The following is a 15,289-nucleotide window of genomic DNA, read 5'->3' on the forward strand; positions in this document are numbered from 1 at the left end:
ACATGCAGTTTATTCTATCTCATTTTCTGAACTATCATTTTCCGTTTCTTCTTCCTCTTCCTCTTTGTCCTTTTTCTCATGGACTTCTAAAAACATTAGGTTTGCACGGATTGAAACAAGCTTTTCTACCCTTTCACGGGTCAGTTTGTTTCTTGATTTGGTATGAATATTACCAAACATAGACCAGATTCTTTCACATGCAGCAGAAGATGCAGGAATCTGCAGTCAGCGAGATGCAAGAGGGGTCAGAGGTCGTGTGGTACAGAGACCTTGCCCCCATGTTGCAGGAGGGATATGTTTTGCAGAATCCCAGAATGCATTCCTGGCCCAAATCCCCGAAGATGTTCTATATTCTGCAACATTTGAAAGTACTTTTCCAACATCAAGTCCGAAGTGCACGGCTTGTTTCGTAATCCAGCCAAATGCAGCAGCCGTATTCTCGTCACTCACACCACTGCCTTTGACTCTTGGATCCAGTAGATTTGCAGCAGCATGTATTGGATGGCAACAAAATTCTTCCCGATTCTTAATAAAATCTTTCACTTTACTTTTTTCAGCAGCTGTAAGTGGAGATGCACTTAGACTTTCAAAAACAGGTGTTTTTATCACAGCCATGGGGTTAGGAATTTCGGACAAAAGTGCAGCGTCTGATTCAGATGAACGGATTGCTGAAAAAGTTGGTGTTAAAATCTGTAGGGCTGAACCCAAAACACGTCCTCATCAAGCACAGTGTTCCTTATATTTCTGGGAATTTTAAGATCCTCAGTTATTCCTGTTGCTTGAAGAGCTTCTTTGTTTTTTAGTAAACTTTCAAAGGAGATCACCACTCCACCCCAACGTGTTTTACTACAGAGCTTCAGTGTCACTATTTTATTCTGTGGATTTTTTTCTTCTTGCTTCTTCTTGAAGACTGCGGTGACAACATGAGTAGCTTTTACATACTTGATAACTTCTTTAGCTCTTCTATAAATCCTTTGAATCCAGTGTCCAGTTTCATGAAGTCACTAAGAAGTAAGTTTAGTCCATGAGATGCACATCCTATTGCAGTAATATCTGGATACTTGTCCGTTATGATTTCCCATGCAGCTTTCATGTTGCTTGCATTGTCGGTCAGCAAAGCAAATACTTTACCACTCTCACTTTTCTCTAAAACTGCACATATTTCACTGCTGATATACTCTGCAGTATGGCTGTTCTCTCCAGTTTCAGTGCTTCTATAAAAGACTGGCTGAGGTGTTGTTATCACAAAGGTGATGATTCCTTCTCCCCGAACATTTGTCCGTCCATCTGTAAGTACTGCAAGACATAGTGCTTCACTGATTTTTCCTTGTACAGATTCCATCATACGCTCATATTCTGTCTCCAAAAGAGGCTTGCTCAAGGAATGTCTGCTTGGCAAATGATATGATGGTCGTAATAATTTAAAAGCTTCCTGCCAATATGCATTTTCAGTTATTGACAGTGCTGATCCAGAAGCATATATTGCTCTTGCAAGGCCATGATCAATTTCCTCCTGATTTTCAGGTGTCATGTTATCTATAAATGAAGGTATGGTGCATTTTTGTGAGGCAGTGGTTTGCAACACTTCTTTACTTGAAGATGCTGCTGGCGAAGAAACACTTTGTAATGATCCAGAAGCAGCAGAAATAGTGTTTCTGGAATTAGAACTCTGGAAGGAAAAGCTACTTGCACTTTCATTCTGGTCCTCATCATTTAATTCCATAAAGTATTTTTTAATGTCTTTAGGACACCTCTGCATTGCAAGAATGTGTTTTGTCATCCTCGTAGCATTTGGAAAAGAATATTTCTTCTCACAATATTTGCAAATTGCAGCTTCGCTCTCAGCAGAAATTGCACTGTGGAAATGTTTCCAAACTCTAGATGTTGCTCTCACCATTGTACTGAGAGGAGGAAAAGAAAAACCAATTTACTGACCAGACTATAGGTAAACATTATGCTGTGATGGTGGAGAACATTAATAGGAATCATTTAAGGGTTACAAAAGAGAAACTAATTTATCAGACAAATTTACTCTCTTACCTGTCAGTTAAGGCCTGAGAGGAGGACAGAAACTATCATCTTCTGCAGTGTTTCTCAACCTTGGCACCTTTAAGACGAGTGGACTTCAACTCCCAGAATTCTGGGAGTTGAAGTCCACTCGTCTTAAAGGTGCCAAGGTTGAGAAACACTGATCTCCTGTATACCAACAATTACTCAACTGTCGGAGGTCGGAGGTACACAAATAAACTAAATGGAAGGCTTTTCCCTGCAGTGCCCCCTCGTGACGCAAATGCACATTTCCCCTGTTTGAGAACTGCATGGAGAAGTACCGTGTTACTTGAATTCTATTCCAGGATTTGCTTGTCTTCAGCTGAGAGAACTTGCAATAATTTAAGAATTTACAAAAAGTCTCAGAAATCTTTCATTAAGGTCTTCATGTTCTATAGTTTGAATACCATGTCATAGATATATTATTTATCATTGGAAAAAAACATATTCCACACTCTTTTCCAAATGGCATTGGAAAAAAATTTTTTCCAGCTTTTTTCCAGGCCTTCCCATCTCTAATTCTACCCCAAGCCTTAAAACGTGCCAAAACTGCAGAAAATATTGGCCATACCCATTCTGGTTACATCACAAAGCATCAGATTGCCTACTGCAGACCTTTAGAAGATTAGGAGACATGAATTGTGGCCCCCAACTCCTCAACCATTACTAATCCCTGGGAAAGCCCAAGTTAAGAACCACCCCCTTATCTCACAGGGGTTTTGAGAAGAGGCTTCTAGCGCACTGAGGAGCACCATTCAATCTTCCTTCCAATCAAGGGAGAAAAGCAAAGCTTCAAGGGAAAGAAAGGTCTTTCAAGATTCAGGCAGCTTTCAAACCCAAAGGGGACACAAGACAGACTGAGGGAGGGACAGAAAGCATCCTGCTGAGTAAGACATCATGGGAGAATGCTCACCACCCTTGCTGCAGGGAAAGCACCACCTTTTTTTCCACCTCTTTCTGCAACCCCTGAGAGCAGCAGCAGATTTCCAGACATTGTCGTTGTGCCCTCAGAAGCTCAACTGAGATCGACTGCACAGGTCAAACTCTGCCACATGATTCTGACTCTAAAAAAATAAACCCTATATAATCAAAAAGATCACAACAATGTCCATGGAATTTCCTTTAAATCTTATCTTCATAAACATAAACATTGTTATTTCTTTTCCATTTTGTAAAGCAGAAGATGTTGTAACAGGGCCTCTGAAAGGTCATCCAGATGGTATTTCTGGATGTAGCTATTCTGGGGTATCTGACCTGCATTTAGGAAGATGGACTCACTCACATCAAGATGGAGTTTCACCTGGAGAGTTAATAAGCGTTCAGCTGATTTACTGTATTACAGCCTTTAATACTGAACATACTACAACTTTAACCATCTCAAAATAAGTTTCTTAAGTAAAGGGCAGTCAAACTTTCCTGAATTCTTCCCCTCTTGACTCTTAAACTGGAACTTTGTCTATGAGTTAGACAAAAATATTTTCTCCAGCTGCACATCTATGTTGCCACAATGATTCCCAATTCTCCTTCTAATTATCAGAACCATGGTGATGGTAACAAAGCTGAAGGGATTTCATCAGCATCATCACAGGTCATTTTTGAAACCATGGTGACCAATATTTGACAAATCCTCATATATAAAACCTGAACATCTCTGATCCATAATTACCTCCTGGTTTTCTGAGAGGAGAAGATGCTTTTGATTTAAGGAAAGGCCACGCCATTCTGAAATTACCAGTTGTGGTTTCCAAATTTGGTGCCAAGCTGGACCATCTTCATTGAAGAGAAATTCTTCAGTGCAGCTGTACTGTCTGTTCATAGTTTTTCCTCATAATTAGGCAGCTCTGGGACCAAGGAAGAGCTGTCTTTGCCTGAAAGAGAATTCTAGCAAAGAGCACCATCATGGTATCTCGAGGGCTGGTGTTCCTGCTTCTGCTAGTCTCCCATTTTCCGTCTGTGTCAATGCTGAAGAAATGTCCATTGAATGTGATAATTGAGGGAAACTACAAGTACAATTTCAACAAGCCAGGAGACTACCTGATCAGTGGAATCATCTCTACAACTCATGCTATGTTTCAACGATATGAGTTCTTCAAGCCTCCAAGCTATACATTTATGAGGTAATTATTATAGTCCCTCTATCGACTGATTGTTCCCTCCCCAATGTCTTTTAGTGAGGAATAATTCCCATTTCCCAATTCCTGGCCTTTTTCAACCAGCCTATTCTTTTTCTTCCAAATTTTCTTTAAGTAAAAGGCATTTTGGATTTTTTAAAACTTGAAATGTTTCTTTTGAGTTCTTCAGCAAGAACAAGCATCAACACCAGATGCTTTCCAACTTCTAAAAGGAACACCTTTATTTTCTATTCAAGGAGAAATGACTCTACGAGTATGACATGTGCTAAGATTATGACAGAGAAATAACCATCTGATTTGGAAGCGGATATTTCTGAATTCAATTCATATAATTGCCAAGGAAAGAGGATTTCTCATACATGCAGATTAAAGTTCGGGGAAATCTCCTGCTGCCTGAATGACAGTAGATTTGCCAAAAATCATTTCCTGTTCTTCACCAGACAGAATCCAGTGCTATAAGTACTATAAAACAGATGGTATCAATATCATTAATTCACTGGGCAATTCTTTCCTTCTACTGATATGCTTCAAGAATTATACCTTAATGAAAAATATTTAACTAACACAACAGCATTTTATGCTGTGGGAAAGAAGAGACTGTAATCTTGGGTCTCTGGTCAAACAACAACGGGAGTAAATAATTAGACTAAGGCATATAGAGTAAAAAAGGGAAGTATGAAATAAATTATTAGATTGGAATCATTGTAAAAGAGAACAAATTTATGTGGCTGCCCATCTCACAGGACATGGCTCTGGGTGGTGTATAACTAACAATTAAAACAGCGTCACAACCACTAAAACAATAAACATAAACAACATAAATAAAAAGCAAGATTGCAGGAGAATTACAGCCATCTAAGCACAATACAAGGATCTTGCAGTCTCCATAAGGGATACCCAAGCTTGCTGGAAAACCCCATTTTCAGGGCTTTCCAAAAGGCTACCAGGGATGGGGCTTCTTTGCACGTTTATACGGTGCCCCATTTCGTCCTCATTCCATCAATGTTTCAGGCTGTGGGATTTTCACGAGGGTGGTTCTAAGTCTAAACTTGAATTGACCAGTGCCAGAAATCTTTCAAGTAACAGCTGCAGGCAATACAACATGTCTTTATAAACTGAAGAGGAAAACCTACTGATATCTCTTCTCTTGTAGAATAAGGAGTATGAGCTTCAGCCACGCCTTGCCTTTCTTGTTTGCCACTCATGAGATCAATCAGAGTCCTAGACTGCTCCACAATAGCTCCCTGGGCTACAACATCTATGAGAACTTTTTCAACGCCTTAATAACATACGAGGCCATGATGGACTTTCTCTCTATGGGGCAGGAGAACACCCCAAACTACAGTTGTGGAAGAAGAAAAAATATCTTGGCCGTTCTAGAAGGGACTGATTCTGAGCTCTTTAATCACATTTCAACCATGCTGAGCATCTACAAAATCCCACAGGTATCAATAGAAATAGAAGCAAAGTCCATTTTGGAAATTCTCCAGATCAGTCCAGAAAAGAGTACTTTTGGATAGCACCAGGCAAGGTTGGAGTCGGATGGTCACTCTTAAAAGACCTGAAATAGGTTCATTTCTCTTGTATTACTTTGGACTTTCTGATATTGGTACACAATTTGGAAACCATACACTGTCTTCATGACCTTCTCCTTTTCTGCTATGAATTGGACTCATAGCCATCAGCCTTTCCTCACAGAAATTACAGCAAGTAGGCAAAAGAGCAAAAAAAGGATGGAGAAATTTTAAGGCCCACAAATGCTTGTCATAAGACAGTGATATATGGTCTGTTGCCAGAATGATTCAGTATAATTCTGCTCACACTGTTATATGACAGTGAGAATTGGGCAGGTCAGGCGAAAGAAGAAAGTCAGTGGAATGCATTCAGAATAGGGACTCTAAGAAATGTGTGTGAAAAAAGAGAGTCTAGAATGTATGGTGGAAAATGAATGTGGACTGAATTCTTAAGTGAGTTATACAATACAGATGTGCTTGAGAATAGAACAAACGAGGACTAAAAGATATGAAGGAAGAATCCTTCATAAGTCAAAAGAAAGAGGAAGACCAAGAAAGTTGTGCCTGGAAGCAATTCATGAGTGGATGAAAAGCAAGGCAAGAGAACTATTAGCAGCCAATGACACTATGTATGGATAAAGTGGATGCAAGGAAACTTTCCAAGAATACAAAGGCACTGAGAGGATAAGGGCACAGTCAGCCAGCCACTTTAATGTGCTTTTAGACACAAAGGAGGTCATCATTAATTTCCTCTATAAGCAGAGTTGACCTCCACTCTGCTTTGTACATGAGGTGGGTGTTTGGAAGTTTGGACAGATGGCTACAGCAGCGGGTTTAGGCAGCTTTCAGAAAGTAATCGGAGGAGAAATTCCCAAGGGATTAGGAAAAAGTGCTTACCCCCTACTTTACTGAGAATCTCCTACCCACCACCTGGCTCACTTAGAGCCTCTGATCTGTTGTGTGCTGAGAGCTACAGGGGATCTGCCAAGTGAGTAGGGGCTACCATAGGCACAAAAAGGTCTCCACTGAGCACCATGTGCATCAGCCCAGACTAACCTGGGTGGGTCAGGGTTGTTGGTCAGGGGTCACCTTGGACATCAACCACAAGGAGAACAGGCTTTTCTTAGCCAGAAAGGACATAAACAGAGATGACACAAGTAGGAGAGAGATCATCAATGGAGATCGAACCTTTCATGCAGCTATTGCCTATTAGCTCAACAGCTGTGGAAAGCCCTTTGATTTAAGCATCTGAATATTTTCATTGAAAGTGAGACAGACCACCAACCTTTTCTCTTTGTTGTTAGATCAATTATGGTGTTCTCAGCCCCATTCCGGAGCATAAGCAGCATTTCCCTTTTTTCTACCGGGTGAGTCCAAAGCAAGAACCTCCTCACTGGGCGATTGTCAAGCTGCTCCTGCATTTCCGATGGACGTGGATCGGCCTCGTTGCTCCAGACAATGAAAATGGGGAAAAGTTCCGAAGAAACTTTGCACCTCTAGCCACAAAGAACGGAGTTTGCATTGCCTTCTCACAAAGGATCTTAACAATGAATATGAGAACAAATATTCCACTCTCAGAAGAAAAGAAAACAAAGGACATGCTTCTGAATTTCAGCAACCTTCATGTAAAAGTAATTGTTTCTCAATTAGACTTTCAGGCCACAATAACTCTAGTAACAATGATAACAACTATTGAAAACAAAAATAAGTTGTTTGAGGGCAAAGTGTGGATTGTGGCAGCTTTGCCAGATTTAAGTGTGAGAGTGCTTGATCTCCAGCATAAACATCTTTTGTTATCCTTCTTAACTCAGGCAAAAAAAAGCACACAATATTATGATTTTAATTCATATTACTCTGCTATTCATCAATATGGGGAGGCAGCATTCCAGTGTTCCTATTCCAGGCCTGTATTGTCCAAGAAAGTTTGGGAAAGATGCTCAGAAAAAGAGATCTGGGAAATCCCACCCCGTGATGCGGTTGCAAGAATCCTATCTGAGGACGCCTCTAGTATATCCACAGCAATTCAGGCCGTGTCCTGGGTCCTCAGTGCTGCCTATTCTGCCCAACTGAGGAGGAGGAGGATGTGGGTTGGAGACCATCAGACGTCCCAGATGCTACAGCCATGGCAGGTAGGACCTCTCCTCGAGGTTCCATTGATGTTCCTCCTTCAATTTCTCAGTGTTAAATTGGGTGTAGGCAAGGCTTCGGGTGGGGGGTGGGTTAGACGCTTTGAACAAGTGTTGCCCAGTTGTAGTATTTTTCTGTTCAGATGAGGAGGTTTCGAGAAAGAAAGAAAGAAAGAAAGAAAGAAAGAAAGAAAGAAAGAAAGAAAGAAAGAAAGAAAGAAAGAAAGAAAGAAAGAAAGAAAGAAAGAAAGAGAGATTCTGTTGCAGAATTTTCCAAAATGAAAATATCTGTGCTACTTTGGGATGCTGTACAATGAAAGAGATACTTCTATAGGGACAGCATTTCCCCATTTGTATAGTGTTTAAGCACCAGAAGTGCATGACAATCCTCATGTTCTCCCTTGATCACCCAGCTTGATTTTCTCTACTTTCCAGCCAGGGAAATAGTCATAAGTTTCGGTTCTGAATTCAAAGCAGTTTTTTCTGTTTCAAATTTATGTTTCTTCATAGCACCTTCTAGCAGGAACCAGGACCCCCCTCCACATGTCCCCTGAATGTCAGTCTTAAGATCCTTACTGCTTTTTGAAAGCACAGCACCAACAGTCCTAAGACTGTGGTGACCTGAAAGTCAAATCAGTCAATAAATCAGGGCCATACACTGGTGATTTCACCTTTCTCCATTGTCCAGCCCAAAGCTGAGCCTATGTAACTTCATATTGATCTGGTCTGATGAAAAATATATATTTTATATATTTATTTATAGTATTCCATCTTCTCCCATCACAAGCCTTCCTATCTGCCTGGTTTGAGATGCTTCGATGGTGGCTGTGGAGATTAGACAGTAGAGGCTGGATCTGCCCAGCTCCCTTTGCCCTTTTGGGCGGCCATGGGTATCCCCGTCACTCATGGACGCTGTGACTACCTTCTAGGACCATTTGGCCTTGGCAGCAGGAGAGATCTGACAGCAGGTACCTGTCAGCATAATTCCTGATCAATCCTTCATCAGGCATTGCTCAGCCATTAGCCTAGTCCCCAACCTACATGGGTATAACAGCCTTAGGTCTTCTAGACCTAGTGTGTCCATTTAAAAAACTGAAACCAATTCACATGCACCTCTTACAGTGAAGGGCACAGACTGAAGGGAGAGGCCACACACCAGCACCCCCTGGTTAGTTGTTTCTTGGACAACATGAGCCAGCTAGAGGTGTGAGTAAGCAAGAGGGTGTGTGTCCAAGGGACAGACCACAAGTGGAACAGCCAAGCAAGCAGCAGTAACAGGCAGAGAAAGATGTCAGAAAAAGCAGTGAGCAAGGGAGCAAGATTGAGGGAGCAAGATGGAAGAAAGGAGGAGGAAGAGCACAGGAGGAGGAGGAGGACAGGAGAAGACAACAGAGAGTTGCAGGCAGAGCAAGAGAATGAGACAGACCAGTGGAGGGAAATGGTGGGAGAATGAATTTCAGGCTAGATCCCTCTGCGTCAAGCTTTTGGGGCCAGAGGCAGCCGCATAATATTTCATGCTATATGTATATACATGCATGTAAGATTTTTAGAAAGAAGTTAAAACATTAAAATGAGCAGGATCTCATGGAATCCCAAACACGGACCACAGATCTAATGAGATTCATTTATCTTTTTTGATTTCCCTCTTAATGTATATATAAGGGGTTGATAGAATTGGTTTGCTGACTTTTGGCTTTATGGGACAAGTCACTGAGTGGAATTAACTGTTTCAGGAAACTCACAAGAAGCATGTGGACCAGATCCAGTTTCCCTTGGGAGGAAGGGAGAGAGACTTCCTCTAAGATCCTGAAACACTTTACAGGCAGAGGCATTGACCTGAAAGGTCCAGTTATTCATACCAGTCCCATAGCCATAGAAAAAGCCATATAACCATTGAATGAGGGCTGAAATAGAACTGAATAAGATATGGGCGTGGTTTTACTTCTCTTTCTAGCTTCATCCTTTCCTGAGAAATTTCCAGCTTTACAATCTTTCCGTGGGTGGTGTTTATTTGGACGAGAACGGAGATCTAGCCTCTGACTTTGATATCATGCACTGGGCAGTGTTCCCCAACAAGTCTACTGCTGCGGTCAAAGTTGGGAGAATAGAAAGAGAGGCCTCTTCAGAAGTCAACCTCTCCATCGATCCAAGTGCCATCATGTGGCCAGCATCATTCAGTCAGGTGGGTGATCCTGCTGCATTTTGGTTCTTACCATTGATCGGCTGTTATACAAGCCTCCTTAGACACAAATCCCTTTGAACTCAGGGCGGAGCAGTTTCAAGGAATGGAATCCTTGAATGGAAACCCATTAATTCATCAGACATAATTGCATGATTATCTTATTTTATTTACTGATTTTCACATTTCCTCCCCACCACAATGCAAGCAACTCTGGGTGGATTAAACAATATAGAGACATTAAAACACAGGGAGTCTTAAGAAACAGTAAACAATTTAAAACAAAATAAAATAAAGTCAAAGTAAAGCAAGGCAAGGCAAGGCAAAAATAATAACAGTAAGAAATAACAATATAGCAGACTTAATGATAAAAGATGGCTAAAAACTCCCAAGCCTGTTGGAACTCTCTCCTGAACCAGTCAGTTTTCTGCACCCTCCTGAAAGCCATCCACAAAAAAACTATATGAATACATTTTTTCAGTAGCATGCAGAGGACACTAATGGTGAGGCAGCTACCTCACTGATGTATACGGCTCAGGATGTAGTGTTGTGTCCTACCCCACAGCATAGCCAGGGAGGTATTTACCATGATCCAGTTTCAGAAAGCCTCTGGTATTTTGCGTTCCCACTTTTTCTTCACATGGAGGAAGACTACGTGGGTCATGGGCTGCTTTTCCTGGACTAATCCCCAAATTTGTGGCTTTCTGAAGACTTTGCAGCATAGAAGGAATTTTTTTCTTTTAAGTCCATGGAAGACTGCAAGGGCTTCAGTGATACATTTCCTAGTAAGCACCTCAGTAAACATGTAGCATGCCTAGATCCCGTAATCCCGGTTGCAGTTAACACTGTGTAGGAGAGACAGAATACTAAGTGGGGGGAAGTTATGGCTGAAGAAACCTGTCCAAAGGTGGAGTCATCCATCCATTACATTATAGGAAGTTTTGGTGGTCACACTTTTCTGTCTTACGTGAACACAGACATTGTATTGTGGATCATGACTTGATACAATGTCATTTAACAACCATATTGATTTTGTGCTCAACAAACCAATATTAAAAGAAATCATGCTTTAGCCTAGTATGTGTTCCCAGCCTGTAACACATTTCAGTTCACAGAAATACCACCCTCATTCACATGGTTATCTTGCTTAGAGTCAATCACTCTCCTCTTCAAAGTTGGACTTTGAAGAAGCCAGAGAGAAAGAGTAGCGGTGCTTTTGAACTTTGGTGTTGGAGAAGACTCCTGAAAATTCCATGGGCAGTCAAGAAACCAAATGATGGATCACTGAGCAAATCAACCCAGAGTTCTCACTCAAGGCACAAATGACCAGGCTCAAATTTTCCTACTTTGGAGTGATCCTGCAAAAACCTAGCTCTGTGAAGAAGTCTATAATGTTGGGAAAGGTGGAAGGAAAGGCAGGAAGATGATGACCAGCAGCAAAGTGAATCAACACAATTACAGCAGTGATGGGTGTACCATAGGTCTGCCCATAGTTGATGGGAGTTGAGTGGCATACAAATTTAATAAACAAACAAAAATAAATAAATACGAAGACTTGAAGGACCAGGTTCAAGTCTTTCTGCTGAAACTCCTGCCATGTGATTGCTAAAAGTTGACACCAACTTGATAGCACATAGTCCATCAAAGCAGGACCAGCTGTATGTGCGTCTTTCATTGATTTTAGGTTCACCTTTGATTCAATATCAAAAGCTAAGCTGTGGGATAAACAGATCAATTCTACAATAGAGCGATGGCTATTACTCTTGCTATAAAAGCTCTATGAACACTCCTATTCCAATATCTGACCCACCCCGCAAGGTCATTTGACGAAGTGAACACTGAAGAGGGGAGTTAGGCAGAGTGGTATATTGGCCCCACTGCTATTGAATGTCTGCATCAGTTCTGGCTTCTTCACCCCAATTTAGCTCATAGGTTTACCCCCATGCTTGTATATGCCAATGGCATAGTTCTCCTGTCTCAGACTTTGACTGGATTAAAATACGCCCTAAGATCACTTGCCTACTCACGGTATGTATGAAGAATTCTAAATTAACTGTGCAAAGGGAAGAGTCTCGCTTTTTGATATAGAAAGAGAATCACATCATCTAACCTAGCCAAAGATGTACTATTAAGGAGCCAGTTCCTCTCGTTCAGGTTAGCAAGATGTTGAAATTCTGTCATGATTTCCAAACTGAGAACACTTCTAAAATTTGTTTGTTTAATGTCCTGCCATCACCTGTGCAAGAATGCTCATTCATTCAAATCAAGGATGTCAACTGAGGTGATATCTTCAGATGTGTTTCTCTCTTTTCTTTCTTGTTTATTTGACTGCTTCTCTTTTACACTGGTAATTTACTTCCCCAAAATGGAATTGAATGGAATGTTTCTGTGGCTGCTCTTCATGTTTAGAAGGTGCCTTTGTCGAGATGCACAGAAAACTGTCTCCCAGGATACAGCAAGCTGACGAGAGAAGGAGCACCAGTCTGCTGCTACGACTGTTCTCCATGCATGGAAGGAACCGTCTCTGGGCAAGAAGGTCGGTGGCTCTACAGCAAAGAGGGCACTTGGGGACAGAGGTCAAATTCACTCTTGCTCTTCTTGGCAGTGTTTGTTACACCTGCTGCTTTCCTGCTACTCCTAGACCTAATTCATCTATTTCTCCTTATTTCCACAAAGAAGCATTGGGGGGGGGGGGGGGACCTGTCAGCAACCATCTCCAAAATTTGGGACCATCATACCATTTTGCATGATGGTCTGGCCATTAAATGCAAAATAATGAAACATGGCTGAATCCTTGACTTGCTGTATTCTTGTTTCCTTTTGGGAAAGAAGATAAATCTTGTGGGGTTTGGCATTTCATTGGTCTTCAGCCTTGAAAAATCAGTGGCAATTTCCCCTTAACATTCACTTCCTCAAATGTCTGTGGGCAAAAGGATGAATTCTCCCTGGAAATCTGAACTTGGTCATGATGTGGACTTCACTGGTGGGCAGTGGAACTCTATCTGGAATGCATTATTTCTTCCATTCCAAAAATAAAATAGACACTTCTCCCCATGTATTCAATAACTTCCTTACTGTATTATATTAAAAATTAGTTATGGAGTAACTTTCTGAGAAGCTTTCAGGACCACATGCCAGGTTTTCAGGGGAAGCCTGGAAACAAAGTATCCAATCCTAAGGTCAAGATTGGGGTTCCAATCACCCCATCAGGTTTCAATTTTACAACCAAGGTTTCTGTTTTGTTCAGTGTTGAAGCTTGCATCTGGGTTTTTTTCCTACTTTATAGAATGGACCAGTGCAAATAATTTCAGAAGAGATGCCTTGGAATAACCTACAATGCATCTCATGTTCAATCACTTCAAAGCCACATCTTTTCCATGCTGACACAGCTGATTTAAGAGGCAGTTCCTATCACGTTTCCAAATGTTTCACTTCAAAAGTCTATAAGGGCTTCCAGTCAGTTTTAAATTTACTATCTTTTCTCTGATCAATCATGTCAATCTGGCGATCTCAGCAAGTTCCGTCATCTTCACCATCCATTCCTTCATTGTGGGTAATGTCATGTCTTTCCACGTTTGGGCATAAAAAAATCACGCTGCATTCATCATGTATAAAAACAAACTTCCATGACTTTTTTCCAACTGTTTATCTATCAATCCCCAAAGAAACACCTCTGCTTTCAATTATATACTGATCTTAAATCTTCTGAATTAGTGTACGTTGTAGGGGTCAACATTTTTCTAAGATTTTTACATGTCCACTAATTGCCAACATGAGGCCCATGGTAGGATTCAAAGACAATGCCCTGATTCTCTTTCAGCATTTAGTTCAAATTCAGCTACATGTCCCATAGTACCTCCCAACTATTGTCCATTAATCATTTGTCCTGCATGAATTACCCCTTATCTTTTTTGCAACTGTCTTAGGCCCTAGCCAAATATTGCAAAATGTGGGCCCAATCTCTCTTCTACTCTTGTTTTCGACTCCTACCGACCAAATAGATAAATTTTCTCCAAGACAAAACACTCACTTCATCACCTCAAAAAACATAATCCCAACACATGATTAAAATTGGATTTTTCATGATGTTACAGCCACAGATATTGTTAGATACTAGCTAAAGAACAATGGCCTGTGTTTTTCAGATGCATCCAGTTGCAGCCAATGTCCAGATGACCAGCATTCCAATAAGAACAGAGATCAATGTGTCCAAAAGGTTATCAGCTTCCTATCCTTTGAAGAAATGTTGGGTCTCATCTTGGCTTCCTTGGCCCTTGCTTTCTCCCTAACCACCAGCTTCATCTTGGGAATCTTCATTAAATACCGAGAAACTCCCATTGTCAAAGCCAACAACCGAGAACTCACCTACATTCTCCTGGTTTCCCTCCTCCTTTCCTTCTTGACCTCCCTTCTATTCATTGGTCACCCCAGGAAGGTGACCTGCCTTCTTCGACAAACCACTTTCAGCGTTGTTTTCTCAGTGGCTGTCTCTTCATTGCTGGCCAAAACTATCATGGTGGTGGTGGCATTTCAGGCCACAAAGCCAGGCAGCAGGATGAGGAAATGGCTGGGGAAGACTCTGGCTAACTCCATTGTCTTGTCCTGCTCTGGGGTTCAGGGGGGCATCTGCATGATATGGCTGGGAATCTCTCCCCCATTCCCAGACTCTGACATGCATTCCCAACCAGGACATATCCTGTTGCAGTGCAATGAAGGCTCAGTCTCCATGTTCTACGGTGCACTGGGCTACATGGGCTTTCTGGCTGCCATCTGCTTCTTGGTTGCTTTCCTAGCTCGCAGGCTGCCAGGGAGCTTCAATGAAGCCAAGTGGATCACCTTCAGCATGCTGGTTTTCTGCAGCGTTTGGGTCTCCTTTGTGCCCACCTACCTGAGCACCAAAGGGAAATACATGGTGGCTGTCCAGATCTTCTCCATCCTGGCCTCCAGCCTGGGCTTACTGGGCTGCATCTTTGTCCCCAAATGCTACATCCTCCTCCTGAGACCTGATGTGAACACCAAGGAGCACCTAATAGTAAATTCTAAAAGAGAACCAGATTCTTTTAGATAGATAGATGGAAGGATGGAGGGGTGGGTAGATAGGTAGAAGGTAGGGAGGGAGGGAGTTAGGGAGGGAGGTAGCAGATGATGATAGAGATACATGATCTTCTGTCCCCTTTGAATATTGATCAGGTTGACATACCATGGTAAGCCATATTTCTGTTGATGCAGCCTAGATTTCCTTTATCAGTTTTAGATCATTTTGAGTTTGTTTCTGTCTTCCAGCATATT

General features: G+C 41.6%; 1 protein-coding gene across 1 annotated transcript; it reads left to right on the forward strand.

Annotated features, from left to right (window-relative positions):
* Positions 1 to 3,948: 3,948 nt before the first annotated feature.
* On the forward strand, positions 3,949 to 15,068 carry LOC107326675 (vomeronasal type-2 receptor 26-like). The gene is made up of 6 exons (XM_088128575.1): positions 3,949 to 4,166; positions 5,335 to 5,626; positions 7,000 to 7,062; positions 9,776 to 10,003; positions 12,410 to 12,536; positions 14,146 to 15,068. Exons 1-6 carry the CDS (start codon positions 3,949 to 3,951, stop codon positions 15,066 to 15,068), a joined length of 1,851 nt encoding a protein of 616 aa, XP_087984701.1.
* The last annotated feature ends 221 nt before the right edge of the window (positions 15,069 to 15,289 follow it).

The sequence above is a fragment of the Python bivittatus genome, unplaced genomic scaffold (genome assembly GCF_059951505.1).
Source record: "Python bivittatus isolate LINGU-HERP-01145 unplaced genomic scaffold, Pbiv_v1 ctg000750_np1212, whole genome shotgun sequence".
In the NCBI taxonomy this organism is placed as follows: Eukaryota; Metazoa; Chordata; class Lepidosauria; order Squamata; family Pythonidae; genus Python; species Python bivittatus.

Bases quoted from the DNA above. Each gene is read 5' to 3' on its own strand.
- LOC107326675 (XM_088128575.1), top strand. From the start codon at position 3,949: ATGGTATCTCGAGGGCTGGTGTTCCTGCTTCTGCTAGTCTCCCATTTT. The intron at 4,167-5,334 runs GTAATTATTATA...CTTCTCTTGTAG, and splicing joins CCAAGCTATACATTTATGAG to AATAAGGAGTATGAGCTTCA. The intron at 7,063-9,775 runs GTGAGTCCAAAG...TTCTCTTTCTAG, and splicing joins ATTTCCCTTTTTTCTACCGG to CTTCATCCTTTCCTGAGAAA.